Source organism: Galleria mellonella, unplaced genomic scaffold (assembly GCF_026898425.1).
Source record: "Galleria mellonella isolate WM207_F2 unplaced genomic scaffold, CSIRO_AGI_GalMel_v1 utg65, whole genome shotgun sequence".
Taxonomy (NCBI): Eukaryota; Metazoa; Arthropoda; class Insecta; order Lepidoptera; family Pyralidae; genus Galleria; species Galleria mellonella.
The window spans coordinates 4,363,889-4,379,055 of NW_026442138.1; the positions used below are offsets into that span (position 1 = coordinate 4,363,889).

The 15,167-nt window shown below is 32.7% G+C and overlaps 2 protein-coding genes across 2 annotated transcripts in view; one reads left to right on the plus strand and one right to left on the minus strand.

Moving 5' to 3' along the window:
• The window catches only part of LOC113519755 (uncharacterized), a 515,411-nt gene that overhangs the window by 115,121 nt on the left and 385,123 nt on the right, over positions 1-15,167 (minus strand). The gene's annotated exons all lie outside the window — the stretch shown is intronic.
• On the plus strand, positions 4,092-7,989 carry LOC128201941 (uncharacterized). Its single transcript, XM_052900409.1, has 2 exons — positions 4,092-5,058; positions 5,583-7,989. Exon 2 carries the CDS (start codon positions 5,588-5,590, stop codon positions 7,457-7,459), a length of 1,872 nt encoding a protein of 623 aa, XP_052756369.1. The 5' UTR covers positions 4,092-5,058; positions 5,583-5,587; the 3' UTR covers positions 7,460-7,989.

A 15,167-nucleotide genomic window follows, 5' to 3' on the forward strand; every position in this document is an offset into this window, starting at 1 on the left:
CACCAGCCCCACGATGCTTCCAGTATAAATTGGTGTTTGCCAGAGGCAAAAAGATCGGAACTGAAATCCCAGGATCACTCCGACACGAGAGCTTACTCATGGGCGATGACCCTTTCAGTCCTATATGGCGACATAGAGATCACCCACTAACAGTACGAAACTGTTTCCCAGCGTCACCCTGTTACGAGCTTACTCAATGGGGGTTTCCCTTCGGCTCCACAAGAGATCAGACCAAGAAGCGAGATCACCCAGACACCAGAACTTACTTTGTTGGGACATAACCCTTCGGCCCTATAATGTGACATTAGAGATCACCCGTGAAGACAGTCCGATAGAGATGAAGATTTGTGTGATAGGGGATACCTTCCACACCCTGGAATTGGCCAAGCCATATAATGTTGATAATTGCTATATCATAACATAGCATTGTCAATTTAATATTATTTACTTAATACCAAGAATACTCAAGGTTCAAGTTACATTTGTTAATTAGGCCAGAGCCTAAGAACGAGTAGTCCAACCCATAGGTCGAGAGCTACTAAAAGTAATGAGTGCTATTGAATGAACTATAAGTCCAGTCAATTATATTTAATATTATTATTGTTGATTAACCACATTGTGAATTAACCAATTATTTATTTAGAGAGATATATCTAAAGGAACTGTAAGTCCTCTAAAAGACACTGATTAATCACAAGTTAACAACGTCTCGTGAAATAACCAGTTGGGTTTTCTATAAGTTTGAGGACACTAAGTCCAACAAGCTATTATTGTGTTGAGAGTAATAGAGATCTTTTGTAATATTTGTAGAGGTTTGATTAATCACATTGTGAAATAATCAGATTAAATAATTATGTAGCTTTATAGAGAGGACTATAAATCCTAATTGGTTGTTGTCATAAGTACTGATAAATTACACATTAAAGTGCCAGGTCAATTATTATATATAGGTATATAGGAAGGACAATAAGTCCTATTTGTGTATGTTGTAGTAGTAGAGGCAATATATTGCATAATTATAATGTGAAAGATATAGATTAAATATATATTTGTATAGAAAGGACAGTAAGTCCCATACAATTATTGTAGCTGTACTATAGTTATACTATATCTACTTCCTTTTAGTGTCTTAGTAAACCTATTTACTAAGAGGATTTCTCAGATAAACAAGTGTTTTAGTGTTTAAATCATCATGATTAAATCCCTAAGAAATTAGGTTTTTAAATAATTATCACATCATTTAAGTGAAATTTCTCATATAAATAATTCCAATATTTCCCCTACAGTTATTATAAAATAACAGAAAATTATATAAATTTTCTATAGACTTAGATATAGAATCATAACGTGTATAATCTCCTTTTGTTTGACATCTGTCACATTAATGACGTATTGAATGACGTATTGATGTATTGAATTGAATTTTGATTATCTATCACAACTGTCAACGTAACAAATACTAGCAAGTTTGTTTATTTGTATTTGTTTAATATAATTAAACATAAAATCATCATATATCAACCGTAATATATAACTAAATTATCAGTGATATAAATAATCATGGTTTACACCAGAAATAATTAATAGTATCCAGTAATGCTGCAGTTTTATATTCATATCAGTAGCCAAGCTTACTTTCAAGAATGAACAGAAGATTAGAAGTTTAACATTCTTATTGCAATTGTACTTGTAATAATATACACATACAGTACTAATTATCAAGAACATTCCTCAAATACATGTGTGGTGAAGATTTTCCCAATATGCTATCTATTTGATTCCTAACCTCTAATGTAAATTTATTAAAGAAGTGAATAATCAGTGTTAATGTTTGCTTTATTAATATTTAAAGTAATTGTCCTAACTTGATATTAATAGGATAATATCTCCTTGAATACAGCCCAACATATACAACTAACTCAATAATTAAATGCATAAAATATATTTTACTACTTGTATATCTCCATTCTATTCCCATAAAATATTCAAAATATGTATATTAAATATAAATCCAATAAAGATTCACTAATATTAACCCTGTCTGAACTTGTCTAGTCAATATAGCATGAACAAACAACACACATACAACTTTATCGCCATGACAACTTTCTTCCTAAATATGAGTAAAATACATAACTCATACTTGTCATTTAGTACTAATTTTATACTTTACATGAGGTACAGTTACCTAGTTAATAGTAATTATAGTCAGAGAATCCTTTGATAATTTTATTACCACTAGGAATTAAATCCACACCTATAATATCAGCATAATTAAATATTATTAGAACCAGTAATACACACAGAATTGTTATTATCAGCTTGTTTACTACAATAAAATCAATATTAAAGTTTATAATAAATCAAGACAAAATATCTACTTAAACAATACAGGCTTGTTTACCATAAACATCCCACCGTTACATGAATTTATCTACTAACACAATAATGTATTAAAAGTAATACATTCACATAAAATCACCTGCAACAGCTAAGCTGTTTCTCTGTACATCTGGTGTAAAACAAATTCCCACATGTAATCATGGGTAATTAAAAGTATACAAAAGAATCATTAGTACAGTCGACCGAGCAATGGTATGAAAACCCTTTACCATGAGACGTTAAGCATGAGCAGGTGTTCCAAATCAACACTGTAATAGTGTAATAAATACAACTATTCCATCATCATCATCGTCTCAACCATCACCAACCCACGACTGAACACAGGCAATTTCCACCGACTGACACAAGGAACGGCCCCACAATACACATAAAACAGTCACTCCAAACAATGGAGGTAGCCCACACCGCACTTGCATTTACAGGGTCGCCACTCAATAACTCCTCTCTCTCATCAATGGCTGTTTCCCCAGCAATGAGACCAGACCATAGTCACTTTAGTCTATTATCCTCAATAAATAAATACTTTATAATAACTAGATATGAAACTAGTTAGTATTGTAATAGTTCAATAGTTGATTCAATAAGTATTTTCCAAAACTGGACAATTAGAACATTGAATCAAATTGATGAAGTTCTATCAAACGACCATATAATTGGATTTTGTATATGAGTAGAATAACGTAAGTACGTAAATTATATTGATGTAAATTTTGTTCAAATGTGATTGCATTTAACGATATACGCATTACCTAAAGGTATATGGACTCGACTAAATACGTATTTTAATAGTTGTTGGGAAAAATATTAAGTATAGAATTTGCCTGTGATCACAGTCAAAAATCTAACTACGTAGTAATAAATGGAACAAGCTCACCGGATTCTCCAGTCTTCTATTGATTAATTTCACACACTTAATCGATAGTGATACACTAAGATCTTAAACCCCTTCATAGATCCAGTCACTCCTAGCTCTATATCCCAGTTATCTCTTTTATTTTATTGCGCAGTTCCTAAAAACACGACTCCCGCGCCATTTCTTTTTTTTTTCTTTTTATTGCGCAATTCCTAAAAAGCGACTCCCCGCGCGCCCGCCGATCTGCCGGCCCTACAGATGGGCAAAGCACCGGGTTTAAACCCGGTGCTTTGGTAAAAACCCAATAAACACCCATAAACTCCCATAATCACCCAAAAAAATAGGTTTTTACGTATTTTTTTGAAAATATGTAAGTAATACCAATAAATTATTTTTATAAATTGTATTGATCAATTCTACAATATTAAATAAAACGTTAACTAATAATATTTCAGGAAATTTTAAAAATCTATATATAATAAAATGAAAGTAATTAATTTTCAGTGTTTTCATGTTGCAGTTGATCAACATGTTGGCCTTTTGCTTCCCGTAGATACTTTAAAATTTCTTCATAACACCTCGTTCGCACACATGGCCGTATATATTTAAATTCTTGAGCCACTAACAGTCCGAAATACTCATTTCTTTTATCCTCTTCTCCATAAATTAAGCATTTAGAACAGTTTGTTTCTTCTTTCAGTAAATTTTCTTTTACTTTATCCTCGTTTTTTTCTTTGTTGCGACGACGCTGGGTAAATCATCTGGACACTGGGTCTCACTATCGCCAAATATATTTGGAGATCGGCTTCGGCTACGGCTTGGCAGACATTTTTTCTTTCTACAATTTTAAATTAAATTTATTAGAATAAATGCTTCGAACACACGCGATCTAAGTACCTTTTGTGTTTATTATACCTTACCTACCTAGGTATAAAAAGAGTACTTACGTAGATTTTCTTTTATTAACTGTTTTATACGAAGATCTTGATCTCTCAAATTAGCATCCATTTTACTTCCAGTGATTATCAACTAAATTAATAATCCACAAAGTATTAAATAACGTTTTTATGAAATATTTAGCACAAAAACAATACCCTTTAAATATCGATCGTCAGTAACTGTGGCTGACTTACCTATATTCTAGCAAGCAGGACTGCCAGATGTGAAGGGGAAATCCCCAATAAATTGTTGCATGTGACTGATGATGTGAGCATGTTCGTTTCATAATAAAAATGTTGCCAGGTAACCAAAAAGTCGTATGTTTTTGTGCGAATTACGATCATAATCTTTACGATCGTACATTAAAAAATAGACAAATAATAGTATGAGTACGATTTAAATCGTATATCTGTCAACCCTGCTAGCAAGACAGCGACAAAATCACGTTGCATAACAATGTAGCCCAAGCTTATATCTTATGAAATATACGGAAGAGATACGGACTTAGAAAAAACAGAAATGTTGTTCTTTGTGGAAGTCATTGATGAAATTCTATGTATTTTAGCCCGCAAACTTTCTTCAAACAAAAACAGCGCCATCTAGTATCGAGTTCTGTAATTATCTCTTTGTTTATGGATTTGAAGTAAGACCGCCACGCATGCAATACATTATGACTGGGGATTCCCCTATTCGTCGACGCTGAATATGAGGCGACGACAATCACTGTCAAACGTGTTCACTATTACTCTGACTCTGGTAACGTGACTTCCTGGTAACGTGTTAGGTAGGAAAAGCAGTAAAAAAGTGCATATTAAGGGAGCAGATTTGAAATAATATTTATACTTAACAAGAAATAATTAAAGGTAAGTGGATTTTTGAATGATACAATTATATCATGATCACTTAACAATTTTAACTTAAAATTAGATGTATTATTACAAGCTTTTATTTAGCTTGCGTTATGTAAATAAAAGTATGTAGGTATGTTCGTATGTTGATGCAATTATCCTCAATCCTCAACCGACTGGGATAAAATTTTCCATACACGTTTATTTTGGATGATAGTGCATAGTTAGCTGAGAGTCGTCATTGGATAATAATGGTGGATAGCCTAAGATGTGTACTAGATATTTATTTTTAACATAATATGCGTAAGTACCTAATCGAATTAAAGAAGTTGCTGAGAAAAATACAGAACAATACGATAATAAACTAGCGTCTGCGTTTAATCCTCCGAGGAGATGTAATTTTACAAAGGCTTTTTGTATTTATTTTATTATTTTTTTAATAAATTTATTGTAAATAACAAGAAATAATCATTGTAAAAAAATAGGCACTCTATTGTTGAATTTTCGTCAGACCAACTAATCATCGTTCATTTTTTTAGGTTCAATGGGGAGACCTAAAGATTTACGCATATGGGAGCACTACCGTACTTTACCAAACAAGTCTGTTTCTTGCAAGCTTTGTAATAAGGTCTACAAATTCAGTAATGCTGCCAAAATGCTTCAACATCTTATCACTTGTCCAAAATCTCCAGAAACATTAAAAGACTCTATGAAACTTATAAAAGATAGCTCGTCCAAAACCAAAATGTCTGGACTGTCAGAGATAGAGACAAATGATTCTTTTATAAGCCCCTCGTCGTCTGCTAACACTACAATAAATGCTGAGTTTCAAGACACCGATGATCATATAAAAACAGAATTAGCGAGAGCTATATTTGTAACAGGGACGCCATTATCGATGGTGCAACATCCTTTATGGATACAATTTTTCGAAAAATTGCAACCAAAATTTAAAATACCTTCACGTAAAGCTTTAGCGACAAAATACTTAGATAAAATATATAGAGAAATGCGTTTTGAGTTAAATGAGGAACTAAATGCTTGTAGTTACTTACACCTTCAGTGCGATGGCTGGTCTAATTTAAGAAATGAAGGAATAATAAACTTTCTTATATCAAAACCTCAACCTGCATACGTTAAAAGTTTGAATACAGAAAGTAATCCTCACACTAGTGAATACCTTAGCCAAGAAGTTGAAAAAGTAATGAAAGTGTATGGAGCAAATAAGTTTCTTGTACTTATTGGCGATAACGCTAGAAATATACAAAAGGCATTCGAATTAACAAAACTCAAATATCCACATGTTGTTCCTCTCGGTTGCTGTGCACATATCCTTAACTTGTTGTGCCAAGATATTGTAAAGATACAAGAAGTAACTGTGTTTATTATGCAAGCCATTAATATAAAAAAAACTGTTAAAAGGAGTCAACGATTAAGTTCCTTGTTGATAAAATCAAGGCAGGGTGAAGATTCTACACAAACACTAAAATTGCCTTGTGCTACAAGATGGGGAAGTCATGTTACTTCGTTAAAAAGTTTGAAAGCAAATAAGATAGCTTTGCAAATATTAACAGTTAGAGAAGATGTGGTAATTTCAAGAGATATTAAAGATTTAATTCTAAGTGATGATTTCTGGACGAAGACAGGGGAATGTATAAGTATTTTGGAACCAGTCACTGAAAGCATATTTTACTTAGAGAGCGACCAGAATCGTTTGCATCGCACATACATTACATTTAGAGATGTACAAGCTAAGATACGTTTTGCATTAAATGAGATTTCGACATTGAGCGAAGAAAGCAAACAGCAGATTCTAACATCAGTATCTTCAAGATGTAATATGGCAATGAGGCCAATACATTTTGCAGCATATATTCTAGACCCCAGGACTCTAGGAGTCGAACTTACTCAAGAGGAAGAACTTAAGGGTATGGAGTTTATCTACAATTTAAGCCAACACTTAAGTTTGTCAAATGTAATGGCAGATTTGGCGTGTTATAAAGCTAAAGAAAACTTTTGGGCCAGAGGATTTGTATGGAGCTCATTAGATAGCATTGAGCCCCTAATATGGTGGAAAGGTATTTGTGGTTCCACTGAGTTAAGCAAAGTAGCGATTCGTATTCTATCAGCTCCCTGTACTTCGGCAGCCACTGAGCGTTCCTTTAGTATCCAAGGCTACATACATAATAACAAAAGAAATCGACTTACAACTGAAAGAACTGAAAAAATTTCATTCATTTGTTATAACTGGAATCTTAAACATAAAGCTGAATGCGAGGACATTCAGTTTAATGAAGAAAATACCTTAGAAGCTTTCATTGAGCAAGTAAATGAACATAACAGTTTAGACGAAATAGAGCCTATCGAACCTATACAATTCATCGCTTGTAATAACTCTGAATCTGACAGTGATTGACTGTAGTTTTACATTTTACTTTCATCTCTTTCTTAATAAACTCAAAATCAAATTAAAAGTTTTTTATTCTGTAGGCTGCATAATAATATTGTCTATGTCCAGTACAGTGGACGTCTTGCGGCTGAGATGACGATGATGAAGTACAAAATAATAAACACCCAAAAATTTGGGTGTTTATGGGGTTTAAACCCAATAAACCCAAAACACCCGGTTTTTACCCACCAGACTTTAAACCCACCCAGGTGGATTGCCCATCTCTAGCCGGCCCTCGTCTTTTTTTTTTTCTATTCTTTCTCTAATAACGTCATAGATTATGTCACCGAAGGGTAGATATTTCAATAATCAGATTTAGCCTATTATTCGAACTGAACTTTTCTTTAAATTCAATTTAATTATATGTTAACGTATTTTGGTATTTTATATTAAATTGATTATCGAATTTATAAAACTTTAAAGGCTCTCATAAACCTTATTAAACTGTGTTGTATGTATCTTTTTTACACCTGATGATAAAAAGGTAAACTATAATTTGGTTATATATAAAATATAATATATTTTTGTTTAATTTATTTAATTTTCTTGTGACATCCACTACACTTTGGAAACACATCAAAGGAGTTTCCCTTCTGTGTCAATATTTCATATATGGTAACGTCTTCTCTGTACACTATTGTGAACCTTGACTTTAAAGTTTGTTTATATTAAATAGCTCAGCTTTCGCAGCGGTCACCCATAGGAACCCCTGTTTCTTTTATGTACTTATGGTATTAAACCTATTGTACTATAGGCGAACCGTCACACTACATTAGAATAAAAATCACATTAGAATATCTGTTGTATTTTTTATATTACGTAATTACTGATATTGTAATTTTCAGGTGTAAGAAACTGAATAGATTCGGATAAATTCTGTATAAAATCAAGTATTTTTTATCTCAGTGATGTAAGACGCAGTTGCAAAAGTTAGCAAGCAACGTTATCGTCGTTTATTGTTTGAGCTATTCATTGTTCTTTACCGTAGGAAACAGCCATGAAAACACTATAAACAACTGCAATCGCCATAAAAATAATTCTTGCGAGGAGGATAAAAATCATTAACTACATATCCACACAAAAAAACAGGACGTCCCGGGCGGGATATAAGTTCGCTTTGGGTTGTGCAATTAATTTAACCAGAAAAAAAATATATACAGGCGGCACGAAGATAACATACGACTTCGCAAGCGCGCGGGAGACATAAAAAAAGATGAGGGTAAGAAGCATCAGTGGGAAATCGAGGATTTCACTGCATATGTATAATAAATAATACAGTGATACAAACTCTGATTTTGTCACCATGTGTTATGAAATGCTTGATAAGGTTTTTAGTGACTTTACGGGCGCCTTTATGTTAGGTTTTAAAATATAATAATATCCCATTTTGTGTTGGTCTCCTCAGTAGCAAGGGTTATGATCATCTCTTTTGCCCTTATCACTCTCGGTCGTGGATTATACATATTATAGTTGAATTCATTAATATTCTTTTAAGAGTTTGTTTTACTAAGGAAATTGACCATTATTACCAAAGGAATATGCGTCAAAAAAGATAAAAAAAATATTTTCCAACACTAATTTGATTTAATTAGTAAGGGAGGTAAAACATTTTTGTTGTTTCAACTTTTGGTTTAAAATATTCTGTCATTTTATATTGCAATAGCATGGATAAATTTTTACTTTCACGTACGGCTAATAGTTTCGTATTCAACCTGTAGAACATCATAATATGTTGGCGTTGTACATAAAAGATTACAATAAAATAACATAAAATAAAAGTTAATCATAAAGCAAGACAATATCCATTTCACGTCTTGATTTCGTTTTAATTTCAATTTGGTGGAGGCAAATTCATGTGAAATGTTATTTACGTTGGATGATCAGAGGGGAGAATTTCACCTGTTGTATGTGTGTGTTATAGCCAATTTTTCAATCGGTCGAAAGTACATTTCATCGATTAATACACACAACCGAAGTAGGTTCCTCTCCATATCTTAATCGTCATCATCATCATCATGTTAGCTTTTAACTGTCCACTGCTGAACATAGACCTCTTTTTATTGGAGAGCTTTGCCAGTAGTTGCTACGCTTTGCACAGGGATAGGCAACCGCAGTTAGGCTTTGGTGGTGTTTTAAGAAGGACGCTGCTTCCTATCTCTCAACCGTGAAGTTCCTTTAGTCGCCTTTTACGGACTGGTGGCCTATTTGACACCGAGACCATAAGGTTAACCGTAATAGGTGGTTTTAATCTCATTTGTTATCCGTCATTGCTTTCTCGCTAATGTAAATGGTTCAAACGCGGTTAACATATTTTCATCTACTAAATAAATCTAACCTAATTTCGTCTATTTTTCACATAGGTAAGTGACTATTTTTTACGCAAGTTCCGACTGTGAATTTAAACAAAGCCATTTTTTTCAAACAAGCCCACTTCCCATTGACTGAGAATGCGACAAACGTCGGTCCAATTTTCCATGTCGCTAGTCACCGACGGTACTTTTTGTTCGTGCACGCATCCTAGCAATTTAAATACATCTAACCGCAAAAAAGTTGCCCATCTGTTTACGTACATGGAGATAAATCTATTTTTTTGCGAATATAAATGTACGGTACGACTACATACTTTCCATTTGCGAGGATACATTATGGATTCTTCAGGAAGATGTGAGAGTTTGTTTAGATTTGGCAATGCACAAGTAATATTTCTGGTATATAAATATGCTATGACAATGGCCGGTATGGTATCTCTTTGCTGCAACGGGGATGGTACATTTACATTCCAACGAGGGGCTATTACTTTAAACATACTTTTTAAATTTTGTCTCTGACCAAAATTACCCCGCCTTTAATAAACGGTTTAAAAAAGAACACACGCTAGTTTTTATCAAGTAACCTGTTCTATATATTTATTTAGTCTGCGCAATGTGATAATGAAATTATAATTACAATGACAATTAATATCATACAATCACACCAACCTCTTGATTTTCAAGTATATTATTCTTTGAAATGAGACAATAGGTACCAGGGATACAAAACACCCAAGCTCAAATTTAAAGTTTGTTTTTGTTCTCTAAATATAATTGACTCTTTGACAGATATTGAGAATCAAACCTGATCAACGTACTTGTTACTGCATCACCGAATTTATCAAGCCGTACCTAACAGAGTGTCTCACTAGTATTGAAAGTTTTAGAATTAGTTTCTATTCTCTTGCAATCATTTTCCCTATAATCTTAGGGTTTGTAAGGTTATCTGAGGGATATAGCGAGGAAATTGGTGTTTTATTCAGACCGATCACTATCAGACCCTCGCCGACTGTAGAGCTTGCCAGACCCGTCTCAAGACTAGTCTGTTTTAACGATGGTCGTTCCGATAGGATTATAAGAACTAGTGCCAACGTTTGTAGTACCTTTGAAATGCGAAATGGGTTTTAGGTTCGTACAATCGACATGGGGCAATAGCACAAAATTTTATTGTTTTATTTTTATATATTATGGAGATTATTAAGAATTTTTCTTGCGTTGTTAATGGAAAGGTGTATTTTTATTTATTTATATGCTTTTGTATATTCTCTTATAGTATAGGTATTAGCTTATAACAAAAATGTACACAGGTGGATTTATTTTTTAAAGGGATTTCTTCCAACATATGTATATATAGTTATATATATATAGTTCCAGTGTATTCCCTTGTTGTAAAGATAAGCTTTTAAGGTAAGTATTGTCTATTCAGGCAAAGCACGCTTCTATTATAGCCTAAGATCCTGCCACTAATTTCTACAAGTATAATTTTTTTTAATGAAGCTTGTTTAAGTAAAAGCGAAATTATGATTGACAGTTACTAAAATTACTACCTATTTTTACAAATAATTTTGGTAAATTTGACTAAGTCATCATGGTTTTCGATAAAATTTACACTAAATGGATGTTTATTCTTCTTCATGCACGATAATATATAATTGCCTATAAAAAACGATCGCAAGTAACGATTGCCACCAGAAATCAGCGGCGGGATCTGAGGCTATTAGCTGTAATTAATTTATCCGGGTATATATGAATTTAGCTTCGCTTGGGAGAGAGTGGCTAATCCAGCCTGTCTAAACTGAGCCAAATATCATAAAGTGGCTTAATTGCCTTACTTTTCCTGTAGACATTCCAATAATTCAAGTTCCATAATCGTTAATGTTTCACGATTCGACATAATTTCAGCATATAGGCAGCAGTTTCTTCAGTATTCACACATTCTATGAATGGTATAGCTTGTATATATTTTAATATGCTCCTATCTTAAGATATTTATCTAAAGCAATAAATGTTTGTTAATTAAATCAGTACTATAGTAAACTAGTTGTTGTTTGCGGCTTTGTATACATGATGCGTGACTCCCCTTTAAGTAGAAATTTTCAAAAATCTTTCAAACAAAAAACCTTTCTTGCCGGATGTTAACGTTATAAAATAAATCTTTGGGTCAAATTTTTTTATCTTAAGCCAAAACTACTTAATCTAGAGGTTAAATAGTTTTGGCAATGCGTTGTTATATATACAATGGATTTGAAGAGACTGATATGAAAGAAAAAAAATTTGGTATTGCATACATTTATAGGCTACGGTAACCGTTTACCATCAGGTGAGCCGTAGGCTTGTTTGCCACCTTAGTGGTATAAAAAAAGTTATCGCGTAATAAATCTAAACAAAAGCTAAAAACAAAATGCACTCAAATTAAGAAAATTATGCCCGATATCGGCGACTTGCTGGCGTATTAAATTGGCGTGTGGACTTGAAAATTGGTACTTGCTAGTAACTCTTGCCTGGATCTGTCATTATTGAAGCTGGATAAAAAAATTATTTCTTTAACAACAGTATTGTAAATATTATTCAGACCAGTTGTAATTTGTAATGTATTAAAGTTAATCTGCATTTAGATACCTAATTTTACGCGTCGCCTACTTTTGTTACGAGTACTACACGATCCGCGTATCTTTTTATACAATTGTTAAGAGTTTGAAGGTTTTTTAGAGGTTTTTAAAGGACAATGTTTTGATTTTATTATCTTCTAATAAATGCCTAAATATTTTGTAGGTACCTAATGTTACAAATATTTAAATTTAGAACGCGGAATTACGAGTTTACATTAGACTTTGTCTGCAATGAATAATTATTTATCCTGTATAGAAAAACTGCAGCTTCAATTGTTACTAAATCAAAATGAAAGAATGTAAGAAAGAATCGTAAGTATCGATTCAGAACGTGATCGTGTAATAATGTCGCAAAAAAATTAAAAGAATTGAGAACCTTTTTTTAGAAGTGATTTAAAAAAAATACAACGGATATGTCTAAAATGTGCGCAGACCCTTATTTCCATACTTAATCTGAGTACCTACTGTTTTATTTATACTCTGACCTTACTCTATTAATAGAAACAGTCACACGAGATTCCTACAGTTGGCTGAACACCCATTTGCGGTATACGCGGTACAAAATACCGCAAATTAACATTCAGTCCATGCTGTCTGAAAGCCGTGTTAAACTTTATCGTTATACTTCATTTCTGTTGAAACAGCGAAGCAAATATCAGGGGGGTTTCTACGTTTTGTGTTTAAAATTCCCTTTGTATAACTTTCTGAACTTAATCCTGTTTACGTAGCTCTAGAGAAATGCTAGGTTTTTATCAACTTAGATTTTTATGTTTAAGCACCTCAGATTATTTTTCTTATCCCAGATAATAAAGTTAATTTATTTAATTTTATATAAGAGCACTTGTTTAATTAGTTGTTATTATTTTTGATGGACTTTCAGAAGAAGGTTCTCGTTTTAAAAATTTATATCGCAGCTGAGATGGTCAAATGAACTTTGTCACGTTTGAATTAGGCTTAGATTATATAGATAGAAAATCTCCAGGTAAATGTTTTGAGATAAGTAACACAACTTTATCATACAATTTTGCATAATAAATAGTCATGAGTGTTTTCTTTATAACTTCTATATTTATTTTGTTGTATAATTTTTACATCTTTTTAATGCGTAAAAATTTATTTTCATTTTTTAAATAATTAAATATAGATACGTAAAGATACATTATATGCGGAAGTATATAAAACACTGACAAAAAAACGATTAAATTATAAATTAAATTACTTAATTTGACAAAAGTTGACCCGTTTATCAGACTCAATGCTTTATTTAAGGAATTAGGATTATTTTTATGGAACAAAATCTTAAATGAAAAGTAAGTAAATAAAACTAAATTTAATATGTTTATGTACTAAAATTAATTGGCATAAAATAGGTCATCACATTCTTTCCCGTGGGTGTCGTAAGAGTCGACTAAGGGAGGGCGAGGGATGGGCAGCAGTGTCTCTATTAATACATTTCTAAAGCCCAACTGCGATTGCCAATCCACCTGCCAAGCGTGGCAACTATTGGTAAAATCTTCCAAGATGGAGGCTTATGTTCAGCAGTGGACGGTTAAGGGCTGATATGATGATGATGATGTACTAAAATTAATCGTCATTCAAAGCAATTTCATAAATAGTATACGTTTCTTAAAGCATTGATTTTAGGTACTTGGTAGAAATTTAAACTTTATAATAATTATTGTACAAAATATGTGTATATACTGGCAAAAGTAACACCGATACGATTTTTAAAATTTTTTAATGTTCACTTTTCAAGTTGGATGAATTTATTTGAAATTGTTTATCTACACCTCCGCGGGTACCTCACGTGGCTTCCTTTTGTAATAAATCAAACAGCAAGCAAGGTAAATAGCGACTGTGGCCCTGCGTCTCGGAGATATGTGCAAAGTCTTATTTATATGCCGCTACCCCATTGAAACTTGCTGCAATTTTCTTACGCGGACTTTTATTTTGATTTATTATTGTGAAAAAAGAGCAGAATAGTAATTTTGAGGTATATTTATTTGCCGTGTTATTTAAAAAAAAAATCTGAATATAAAGTAAGCTAATAACAGAATCAGTTAGAGGACGATGGCGAAAAATCTCGATTCCATAGAGAATGTTTAAAATCGGTCTACAATTGACGGAGAAATCGGTAAACACACAAAAAAAATATATACAGTCGAACATAGGAACTCCTCCTCTTTTGAAGTCGGTTAAAAATAGACACACTTTGGCCGTTAACAATGGGAGGTATTTATCCAATAATAGGAAACTTCAGATTATGAACGAAATTAAAAAAAAAATAGTGATTGTAATAATAATAAAACACAACGATGATCGCTGAAATATATCGTCATATACCATATCGTATTAACTGTCCACTACTCATCATAGGTCTTCCCCATAAGGAGGGTTTTGTCAATAGTTGCCAAGTTTAGTAGGCAGGTTGTCAACCGCAGTTAGTCAATGGTGATATTTTAAGTAGGACGCTGCTGCCCATCCCTTCCTCATTGAGTTTCCTTAGTCGCCTCTTATGACACGGACGGGAAAGGTAGTGGTGACCTATATATATTATATAGAGAAAGGAATAATACTATCAAATGAGAAAGAATTATCAGAACCAACGTAGAATTGGTGATATAATTGCGTAACATAGTCAAAAGAAAAAACAAACTAATTGAAAACTTTCTTTTGCAAGTAGTTTAATAATTAGCCAAATCTCTTAGCCAAATGGCAAATAAATCGGTCGATAGATAGATTATCGCTACTATGTAC